Consider the following 12,493-nt stretch of genomic DNA (forward strand, 5'->3'; position numbering starts at 1 on the left):
GAGCGATAAGATGGAAATACATCATGGTAGGAAACAAACTGAGAAATAGGATACAAAGTACAAGTACGTTTACCTTTTTTATGAACAATGGAAACATTGAAATCTAAAGAAACTGGATTTGGCTTCTCAGTGGTATGGCATGGTGGATCAACAGTAGCTTGTTTTCCCTTTATGGTGTAAGTGCGTCCAAAACAATTAGGCACCGGCTGAGTTGGTTTCAAAGCTCCCACAGTAAATTTTGGAATAATTGGCAAAGATAGTGAAACTAGGAAAGATGACTCTGGAAGGGACTTATGATTAGTGGATGGAACAAACCACTCCCCCTGAAGAGATTGTCGATCAGGACTACGAAAATAACACTGGCCTTCAAAGAACATGATGTCCATTGTGACAAATCGACGACGAGTAAGTGGATGATAATTTTATAACCCTTCTGAAAGTTAGAATAACCAAGAAACACACACTACAACGCCTTAGGATCAAGTTTAGTGCAAGCATGATTGAAGATATGAGCAAAACAAACACACCCAAAGACTCGTGGAACCACAAAAAATAAAGGACGGTCAAGAGAAAGGAACAACATAGGAGGTTGAAAGTTCAAGACACTAAAGGGAGTACAATTGATAGTGTAACATGCAATAAAAACTGCTTCAGACCAAAAATGCTTAGGAGCACTCATCCCAATCAACAAAGCTCTTTTTAATTCAAACAAATGAAATTTTTTTCTCTCAACGGTACCATTTTGTTGGGGTGTGGAAACACGTAAGGTTTGTTGTCATATCCCATGAGTAGCAAAAAATTGTTTCAAACCTCCATAGGAATACTCTCCGCCCTTATCGAAACGGAGGATTTTGATCTTTACTCCAAATTAAGTAAGAACCATCACATGAAAGTGTTGAAAAATGGAAAAGACATCATCTTTTGTTTTCATTAAATACATTCAAGTACATCTGGTACAGTCATCCACAAAATTAACAAAATAGCGAAAACCCCAATAAAGAAGTAACAGTGGATGGACCCCAAACATCAGAATTCACAAGAGAAAATAAAGAGGAACTTCTTTTATTTAACTTGGTTGGATAAGAAAGACAATGCTAGAACAATTGACAAAACTTCAAATTGTAACTCTGACAATGACATAGACTGAAAGAAAGAAGGAAATAGATGTTGTAACTACCGAAAAAAAACATGACCCAATCGAATATACCACCGCATTATTCGAGATTTATTGACTACCTTACGACTACTCTGAGAAGCATGAGCATGTGGAATGTGTTGAGACGTTGGGATGATGAGAAGGTACAAGCCATCTGTTTCATGACCACTGCTAATCACCCTCTTCGTTGTCAAATCTTGAAAGACACAATGAGGGAAAAAATGTAACACAACAATTTAGATTTTTTGTAATACTACTAACAGACACAAGATTAACAATGAGATTAGGAACATGAATAGCTCATTTACTAGCCATAGATGATAAAGAACCATCAACTAGACGGACTTTGTCCTTGTCTGAACAGGGGCTATAAGACTAAAAGAATGAAGACATACCTATCATGTTATCTGAAACTCTTGAATCAAGAATCCAAGAGTTGGCTTGAGATGAGGAAACATGATGAGCAGTGACAAGGGTACCTATTTGTGTGAAGGAAGTGGTTGTAGTGGAACCATCCATTAAAAGCCTTCAAACGAATAATATCGTCCTGGGAGAAAGGCATATGTAGCGCTAGAGGCGGTAGCTCAGAACTCGGAGAATCATCTAATATATTAGCATAATGAGCTGAGGAAGATCAATCCTTAGGCTGAAATGAATCAAGATGACTTATCAAGTCCCAACACTTTGTTCGAATATGCTCAAATTTGCCACAGTGGTCATATTTCGGCCTCTCTCTACTATTGGATGCCCAAGTGGATTTATCAAACTTCTTCTCTCTTAGACCTTGTCATTTTCCCTGCTTACTAGCTACCATGACAGATCAACCACTCACAAGAATATCCAAATGGCCCATAGTCAAGTGTCGACTTTCTACACTTTGGACATAAGAGTACACAGTGTTCAAAGGAGGTAAAGGATCTCTGTTCAAAATATAAACTCTAATCATCTCAAACTTGGGATTCAGACTGGCAAGAAACAGAAATGCACGACCTGTCTCAACATGTTTGTTGAACTGTACACAATCTTTAGAGTTTTCCCAGTTGAAGGGTAAATAGTGATCGAGCTCTTCCCACATGTTGCACAATTCAAAAAAATAGCCTGAAAATGTCTTCTCCCCCTGTTTGATGCGATATATTATGTTCCAAATGGCAAATTTTAGCACTATCATGAGCTTGAGAATAAGTTTAAGTCACAAATTCTCAAATTTGTAGTGTTGTCTTCAAGAAAAGATATCCTCTACTAATATGAGGTTGCATTGAATGCAACAACCAAAACATAGCCAAAGCATTCTCAGAATCTCATCATTCATACTTAGGATATAAGATATTAGGTTATTTCTCTTTCCCATTCAAATAGCTTGCCTTCCGTCTTCCATGGATGGCTAGTTTCACCCACTCCAAGTAGTTTGTACCATCGAGTTTGACTAGGGTGATCTGGAGGTTAGGATTTTCATCTTTGACTTTCGAGGATCCAAACCAACCATTGGTATAGACTGTCCTAAAGATACTTTTGACATGACTTCGGAGAAAAAGAAACTACTCATAGAAAATCCAGATCACACGAGAGATTACTCGTAAACACTAACGAACCACATACAGCATTAGAGTTGAATCTATCTCCACATCCAAAGAAAAAAAATTCTGACTCACCTTGAAGGCTGTTACAACAATGACATAGACTGTACTAGCCAATCAAGTGTGAATAGTTACCCAATGGAGATCCACAAAACCCCTAGGTGACTTGAAGCAACCCTAGGTGACTGGAGGCAGCTCTAGGAGGTGGCTGGATGATGTGTGACAACCACTATGGGTAGCTGGATGATGTCCGACAGCCCCTAGAGGTGGCTAGAGTGGCGCGACAGCCTTAGTGGGTGACTGTTGATGTGCGACAGCCCCTAGAGGGTGGCTACTGATGTGCAGCAACCCCTTAGATGACTGTTATGTGGCTAGCGACAGCCCTAAAAAGATGGACGATAGCCCTAGGGCTGCAGAAAGGTGGAGATGAACCCTCTCTTTGTTTTGAAACTCTCTTCGATCTTCTCAGTCGTCACAAAAGCTCTGATACCATGTAGAAATTGATCTAGGGTTTAAAGAAGATAAAAAAAAATTCCAGAAAAGTATTTTTTATTCTTACTTCTTTCCTATTTATATATTACATGATAAATAGGAAAGATGGAAAAGGACATGACATAAAAATATAAATAAAAGAGAACTAAAGAGAACTATCACTAATAACAGTCATTACACTAGTGGTCCTCCTAGAACCAAAAACTATTACCTATTTCGACCTGAAAGCAGATGTGCTTCCCAAAATCTAAACCAATTTTGCACACCCCTTTCCACACTATAACCATAAAACATTTAGCATCCTTGCTCTCCCAACCCATCAGTCTCTCTCCATATTTATTGTTGATCAATTTCCTCCACAAAGCATTTTTCTCTTACCCAAACCTCCACAAGCATTTCCCCAACATAGCCTAATTGACCAGTCTAAGACTTATAATACCTAGACCTCGTGCTTTCCTTGGCCTGCAAACAAGCTTCCAATTAACCTAATAAAATTTCCTCTATTCCACTATCATTCCAAAAAAAGTCCTTTAACAACTGTTCAAACTAAAGTTCTACCTTCTTTAGAAAAAAAAACAAGGCCAAGAAATAGGGCGAAATACTCGGTGAAGTACTCAATCACTGTCACCTTCCCTCCTTTTGAAAGAAACTTTGCTTTTCACAAACTCAACATTTTCCTTACCCTCTCAAGAATTTGATCTCAAATGAAAGATGACCTATAAGCCACCCCAAGAGGAAACTTCAGATAAGTTGAGGGGAAGCTACTAACTTGACAACCCAAAAAATTCGCCCACACGTAGATATTAACACTATCAATACCAAAAATCTTGTTCTTCCTAAGATTGATAGGAAGACCAAAAGCCACCTCAAAACAGTAGAGAGGCCCCTTAAGAAAGCATACTTGACTAGGCTCAGCGTCTAAGAACAAGAAAGTGTAATCAGCAAATTGCAGATGGGAAATTTTGGACCCCACCTCCCGCATACCAAAACCTTTCAAAGTCCCCACTTTCATGGCTTTGGCAATGATCCTCCCTAATGCTTCACCGACAATGTTAAACAGAAATGGAGAAAATGGATAACCTTGCCTTAGGCCTCTTGAACTTTCAAAACAATTTGTTGGACTACCATTAAACAATCTGCTGGACCCCACCTCCACCATACCAAAACCTTTCAAAGCCCCCACTTTCGTGGCTTTGGCAATGATCCTCCCTATTGCTTCACCCACAATGTTAAACAGAAATGGAGAAAAGGGATAACCTTGCCTTAGGCCTCTTGAACTTTTAAAACAATCTGTTGGACTGCCATTAACCAACATAGAGAATAACGAGACAAAACACACTTGGCTGTCCAAGAAATCCACTTTTCACCAAAGCCCGTTCTTCTCAACAGGTACCTATGAAAATCCCAATTCACATGGTCATAGGCACAATATTAAATTTCGACATATTTCCACAAAATATATCGAAATATTTCCATTCCCACAAGTTCCAACACGAAATTTAACTGACAGTTTCTTTTTGTATATATTTCAGTGGAAATCATTATTAATTTCGTGAAATATTTTGATGAAAATATTTCGATGAACAGTAAAATTCGTCCAAAATACTATTCTTTTAAAAAGGTTATCATTGCTTTTAGAAAGAACTTGTATATCACATAATATTTACTAATAAAAAATTGCATATAACATTCATCTGTTGGTATAAATAAATTGAGATTAGTTAGTTATTTATTTATCTTATTTTAATGTATTCTAAGCATATTAATGCGTTTATATAGGCACGCATACAATCAACCATGTTTTTTTACATATTAAGTTGGGTTGATTCATTGCAAATCAACTTTGAGGTTGTGGGTTCAAGTCCAGCTTACCCATAAAAAAAAACTTGTATATTGTTATTTCCATGTAAATTAAGTATTATTATTTTTCACAGTTGGACTTTGAATATATGTGTAGGAAAATGTTGTTGATCTTCAAGTTCACACTCCATAGGATTGTTTATTGTATTTTAATGACTTAATTAGTCTGTTTTAATGCCTATTATATCATTTCCTATATTTTCAATGAAAATTTCTTCAATATTTCTGTCATTTCCAAAAATTGTATTCATTTCCATGCTAATAGACATATTTCCATTCCCTGACTAACCGAAATAGACATCGAAATCGAAATTTAATACCTTGGTCTCATAGGTCTTCTCAATACAAATCTTGCACACAAGACCTGCCTTTCCTTTTCTCCTTGAATCTATACAAACTAGACTAATTGGTCTGAAATCCTTCAACTCCCCCGCACCTTCTTTCTTAGGAATCAAGGATACAAAGGTGGTATTTGAGCATTGATCCCAAAAGCTCCAATCCTCGAACTCCTTAAAGGCCATAAATAAATCCCCCTTCATCGCATCCCAACATGACTCATAAAAAGCCATAAAAAAGCTATCCGGTCCCAGAGCATTGTCCCCACTCAAGCAATTAATGGCATTCAAAACCTCTACTTCTCCAAATGGTCTTTCCACCAAATCCTTCATCTCCACCGAGATGGACTTAAATCCTAGGTTATCCAAAAGAGGCCTCTCCTCACACTATTACGAATAAAGATCCCGATAGAAATATACAATCACCTCTAATACTCTCATCTTCCAAGAGCCTTCTATTGACATTTAATTTGGCTATGAAATTAGATCTCTTGTGAAGATTGGCCACTTGATGAAAGAATTTTGTATTATTATCGCCCTCCTTAAGCCATATGATCCTTGATTTCTGTCTCCAACTGATTTCCTCCATCAGGGACACTTTCTAATTGGTAGGATCTACATGAATGATGATCCTTATCTAAAGAAATTAACTACATTGCATTAGACATAAAAAATTCTTTCATATGAGAATTAAATAATCCAACTATCAAAGAATTTTGACTTTTCAACTGTTAAACAAATTCATACCAGGAAATGTGATCCAACTAAAGCAAAATAAGATCAATCTCCTGGTGTACGCTCAGTACAACAGAGGTTCTACGAACAATTCCAAGAAAGGCGAGAAAATTCATGATTCTATGATCCTTACCTCTCTTCACGAACAGAACGCAAAACACTTGTGGCTTCCTTACACAATCGACAAGCCAGTTGATGGAAACATCATAGATCGTGGACTGCTACTTAGTAGATTTTGTAATCCATTAATGGGTTTGACAAATTGTAGGGATATAAAAGTCTTTTTATTAATTGTACTTCTGTTTGTATGTTCAGTTGTTCACAAATCACAACTAAATTAATAGAAAATCTATGTTTTTTCAAATGTTTGAATTTTGAGTTTGTGCAATCTTTTATACTTGTTAAACACACAAACACGAAAATTATAACAAATTTTGAATAAAATTAAATAGTTCTCCTAGAGTTATTTAAGTAATTACAATTTTCCTATTTTTTGCATTTTCTGGTTTGTTCTATTCTAAAAAGAAAATTTAAAAAAATAAATGATGAGCAACCACATATGCCATTGAGCGATTGCATATGTGCACAACATGTCATATGTTATTTAACATTGTACTGCACACAAGGTAGTAATACCCACCATTCAATTTGTCAACAGAATATTTTCCAAGGCTAAAGACAATTCAATCCTATGATTCTGGCCATCCAATCTATTGCATTTTTTTGCATGGTCAAAACTATACATCTTACTTTACAGGAAAAAAAAAAAGCGTCTAGATTAGATTATTAAGATCATAAGTTCTAACCAAGGAGATCTCCTTGAGACAGATATAATAGATAATATGCATATACTTTGTGGATTAGGAGAGGTGACTCCTTTGCATCCTAAATAAATTACATCTTTTCGTTTTACGATATACCTATACTTTCCAAATAGAGACCCATGTGCATTGACCGCTCATATTATTCAATTCAAGCAAAAAGGACAAAAACAAAGGTTACATTCGGTACAAAAAAATGATGGTCCGTCCTCGTAGCTGCACTTGTAGAGAGATTGGACTCACTGTTTGATGGGCCCTAGATAGTAGATAATGTAATGGCATATCCATTATCTCACATTCTCTGGGGACACGTAAGGAATGACAGGCACTCAAGAAAGAATTTGAACTTAGAAGTCTAGACCAGATGGTTAATTAAGGTCATTCAATCATGTCCCAACACAATGTTGTACACCACTCATACAGGTATCCACCACATATGCATGCATGTACGAGAATGGTAGGATAACTCAAATTTGAACCAAAAATTGAACTACCCAGCACAAACAGTTTGGACTCATAATAATGAAATCAAAGCAGAAACAAAGGCCAACATTTCACACATACAACAACGTACTCCAACTCGAGGAGACACAAACACAGACTATTACCACTGCTACAACCTATATAATAAAACACAACTGTAGGGCCCACTTTTGTGGGGGACCAACTTCCATCCAGCTAGGATAAACATCCCATCCAACTATAGTTTTTGTGAGGGCCACTTTATTGCCTTTCCTCTTCACCCCTTCTAACTTTACTACATTTCCTCTTTTACTCCTTTAGCCCACGTTATTATTTTTCATCTTTTACCTCTTAACCTAAAATTTTTTTAATAATACCCTCTAATTTTATTTTTCTCCACTTTATACCCCCCCCCCTTTTAAATCCCAAAGAGGATGCCCGTGCGAACTCTAGTATATTAGAAATAAGGATTCAGTGTTCATGTCGTGTCGTACGCCTGAAACTAAATGCAATGCTGCTTACACGGTAATCATGGAATTATATGCATGTAACACAAGGTATCAAATGGGAACATTCCAAACCCGAATGAAGATTAGTCCAATTATAGGTGATAACTACATAAAGAAAATCTGGAGCAGTACATATGCTGGGTTTGCATCCTTTATTAATGTCCATTCAACACACCTCAAAGTCCTTGAACACTTTTGAGTTGTGATGAATAGATAAACGATATCGGGTTTGCACACCAACATTTATTGACCAGGTATCTATATCTACTATAAATGTCTAGCTCATTAGAAAACGAATGGTCAATTGAAGTGATATTGGTCTTGTTACCTGCATCATTTCAACAAGAAGAATGATTCGCTCTGCATGCTTACGGCATGTTAGGAAACCTTGTATGCATAAAACCTGAAGAGATGGGATAAATACCATAAGATATTAGTTTGAAATAAGAGACTTTTAAGACCAATAGTGGATATAGCATTAAAGAAGAAGAAGAAAGAACAATGGATGAGTCCCCACGTACTTTAAAATAGTCAAAGAACTCGCTTGGAATTCCCTCAGCATCAGAATCCATGACCTATAATGGGCACAAAATATAAGCCAGTCAAACTTTAAAGCTAAACAAAGTCATTAAGGATGCAAAGATCACAACTACGTCGATTTTATTTACTGCCACAGCATCATTGACTTTAATAATAAGTTAAAAGATAGAAGTTCAGTATAAGTTAATATCTAACCTCAAGAAGTTCACGAGTTAACTTAAATGGTGCACTCTCAAAATTCACACCCCCTGGTGAATTGGATAGCATAAATCCAAAATCTATATGTATAATATGCCCTTCTTCATCCATCAATAAATTTCCATTGTGCCGATCCTTCACCTGGACAACCATAAACAGGCCATCAATAAGGACACAGAAAATTGCCACTTATTCAAACCTAGAAATATCAGTACACTAAATGGTTGAAGTTAAAAAAAAAAAAAAAAAGACAAGTATTTTCATCAGCGGGAAAAAGAATAACATTAGATTGGCACATCATCCAATTTGGAGAAAAAACTGTGTTGATGAACTGAGAGATGGTTGAAAAATGATGATGCTGACAACATAGGTCATGTCCGGATCCTTTCTTTTTCGGATAGGTAAGCTGGATTGAACCCACGACCCCAAAGTTGTTTTGCAATGTGTCGAACCAACTGAGCTAGGGGTCTAAACCCAATATAGAACCAGAGCTACGGATCCATTGGAATTGTACAACATATAGAAGCAGAGGTTTCCATATGAAAGGACACTTTTTGTCATGGAAAAATACTATCTGGTTTCTTACTTGGTGGGAGCTGATAGAGCATAAGAAATATAAACTCCCCTTTAAACAATGAAAAAATGTTAAAAATTGATAAGCAATTATAGATCTTTTGTGCAAGATAAGTTTATAGACCAAATTTAGAATCCCAAGATGGCCATTAAGTGGAGCACATTTAGGATGCCAATATCTTGCAAACTTTAGTACTAATTCATAAAAAACAACCTGACCCCAATGTACTCTCACCATAATAGAGAGGAACGAATATTTTTTGCATGCCAATTACTAGAATCAAATCTTTTGAGAAATGAAAACTAAATGCATCATTGAATTTATTAATATGAAGAACAAAAAGGTAACAAACATGTAACCAAGTACACAATAACTGAGAAAATAAAACAAGAAACAGTTTCATCATAGAACTTTATAAGGGCCAGAAAACCTAACAGAAGAGACTATAAAAGGAGGTGTGGGTAACTCCACGTGCATGAGAGAGAGAGAGAGAGAGGCAACTGTACCTGCAGAAGGTAACACAATATGGAATACCCAGCCATACTCTCAACAAAATTCCTCTGCAACAACAACCAAACACTCAAAAAATGGAAATAAAGAATTGATATTAAGATAAAACTAAAATCATAATTATTTATTGAACCCATGGAATTATAAACAGACGGTAAGAAACAGATGAATTGGGAACCCCTAATGATGTAATCTTTAAGCAATATATCCTACATAAATATTATATATATATACCACTTCTACAGCAGTAAACATAATACAATATCTTATAGGCTTACTATTATGTCCACATGTTTCCTTGAAATATAACAAAATATTTTCATTTTCCACAAAATTTAACTGGCAGTTTCTTTTTGTATATTGATTGAAATCACAATTCATTTTGTGAAATATTTTGATGGACGGTACATTATAACAAAAATAATCATATTTCAGATATAAATATGCAAGATTTCGATGGTAATATTTTGATATAAAGTGAGTCAGCTGAAATATTTATTTAATCATTCTAAAACTATTGATAACATTTACAAAATAAGATAATACAGATAATGGTAGAATTGATTAGTAAATTACACATGATATTCATTCATTGGTAGAGATAAATTAAGATTTGTTAGTTATCTATATATCTTCTTATTTTACCGTATTCTATGCATAAATAGCACATTCATATAAGCACACACACATACAATGTAGTCTCACTTGTGGGTCCCATGTGAATAACATTTTAGACCATCCAACAACACAATGAATTGTCCATGCCTTGAAAAAGATCTTAACAAAATTTCAATATATTATAATCTACATTATTTCACTAGAACTTGAACAAGAATTTGAAGAATTTGGACAGTTCATTTAAATCGTTATTTATATATAACGTAAGAATGTAGTACTTAATAGTGGTTCATTTAAGCAAGTATTTACCTATGTGTACGGAGTTAATGTGACATTATTATACCCATTTCCATGTAGAATATAGTTGTTTTTGCATGTCAGGCTCCCCGATATTTATACAAAAGTTTAGCAGAAGCTTACTCATTCATTTCTCCCAATTTCGAAAACTACCAAAACATTTTCATCATTTCCATGACAACTTACCAATTTCCACACCAGTTGAAATATTTGAACAAAATGTTTCCACTTCCAAACTAACCGAAATAGACACCAAAACAGAAATTTAATAGCTTTCTTATAGGAATCATTTCAACTGAGATTTAGTGAAACTGTGCACAGCTTAAGTGAGCCACCTTGAAAGGATGTATACATCCAAGAAGAAACTGAGATAGATCAACAACCAATCATTTGAATAACCTCATCAGGTTTCCAGTTATATCCCAACTTATCCATTGAAAAGATAAGACCTTCAAATGCTTTTTCAATACCTTGATCCATTTACTTTTTTTCAACCTTCCACTTCAGTTTTAAAACCTTCAAAATGCAACTCAACACACAAATTCCTTTTTTTCCCTTGGTAAAAGTATTTATATTAAATGAAACTAATGCTAGCACATAAAACTCAAAGAAAGCATACCAACATAAAGATGATGCAATATAAAAGACACCATCCAGTCATTAAAGTTGTACTTGTGGTTACAACTCAACACACAAAATCCTTTTTTTTCCCTTGGTAAGAGTATTTATATTAAGATAAAAAATTTAATACAAGGAAGGAGATCAAGAAGACCTGCCTAAAGATAATCCACCCCACAGAAGCAACTAGGAAGAAATTTCTAATATAATCCCATGTCCCATGTAAATAAAAGTCTCCAAAGAACAGCCCTTCACCTTCCTCACAAGGTTTTGGACCATAAGAAGAATTCAGATTTAATATTGAAAATTATCTAATGAACCAGTCTCCTTTACCCGTGGCCATTCCTTTCAAAAACCCCGACACAGCATGAGAAGGTTCCAAATGATTCATCCCTTGAAAGAAGAAAAAATATATATGAAAACCAATACCAGAATAGGTTCTGGATCAAAGGGGGAATAGGAAATGTCAAATGAAAAATGAAAGGTGGTCCAAATTTCCAAGCTAGTAGACGAAGGAGAAACATATGACCACAAGAGTATGCACTGGACTCGCAAAGAAAGAAAAAGGTAATGATGCCCCAGGTCCTTAGAATATCAATTATCAGGATTTCACATAAGGCGAAACACTAGGAGAAAAATGCCAATTTTAACGGAAAGTTCAAACCCCATATAAAAGAGGTCGGGAAGTCTGAAGGGATGAGTCCCATGAAATACCTTTAGTTCACAAGCACATTATAGGAGGAACTAACTAAGAAAAAAGTAATCTCGGCATGGCAACCACACATCCCTATCATCAGCTTCTTTATTAGACATAATGGAATCACTAATGTTACATATCAATCTTGCAACAAGCTCAACCACCTAATCATTAAGATTCCTTCTAAAATCGAAGTTCAAAGAAAGAGAATCTACCAGTACAAATTGAACACCAGCTATAAATAAAGGCTTTAAAATCAGATAGCTACTCAAGCATGCCTAGCTCCACATCACCAGTCTTCACAAAATCGAACATTGATCCATTCTTTTGAATGTCGAAAATAATATCGGTTTAGTCGATTTGAAATGGAATTTCTGAATTCATTCATTACTGCTTAGTTGAAATAACAATTCAATTTGATCGAACTGACTATTCAATTTGATCGAACTGACTAGAATTTTTTTTTCTTTTTTTTCTTTTTTTTGTTGTTGTTGTTG

The 12,493-nt window shown here is 35.4% G+C and overlaps 1 protein-coding gene across 3 annotated transcripts in view; it reads right to left on the bottom strand.

Moving 5' to 3' along the window:
• LOC147409770 (phosphatidylinositol 4-kinase beta 1-like) overlaps positions 1-12,493 on the bottom strand; it is a 42,964-nt gene that overhangs the window by 5,246 nt on the left and 25,225 nt on the right. For all 3 annotated transcript variants that reach the window (XR_015175379.1, XM_086431833.1, XM_086431834.1), the window contains exons 11-14: positions 9,763-9,816; positions 8,680-8,823; positions 8,466-8,519; positions 8,273-8,347 (exon numbers count right to left, since the gene is read on the bottom strand). Coding sequence is in view for 2 of the 3 variants with exons in the window: in XM_086431833.1 (XP_086287959.1) it covers positions 8,273-8,347; positions 8,466-8,519; positions 8,680-8,823; positions 9,763-9,816 (327 nt within the window). In the remaining variant the exon portion in view is untranslated. The remainder of the gene's footprint in view (positions 1-8,272; positions 8,348-8,465; positions 8,520-8,679; positions 8,824-9,762; positions 9,817-12,493) is intronic.

Source organism: Akebia trifoliata, chromosome 2 (genome assembly GCF_017979445.1).
Source record: "Akebia trifoliata isolate Shusen 1 chromosome 2, ASM1797944v1, whole genome shotgun sequence".
NCBI classification, from domain to species: domain Eukaryota; kingdom Viridiplantae; phylum Streptophyta; class Magnoliopsida; order Ranunculales; family Lardizabalaceae; genus Akebia; species Akebia trifoliata.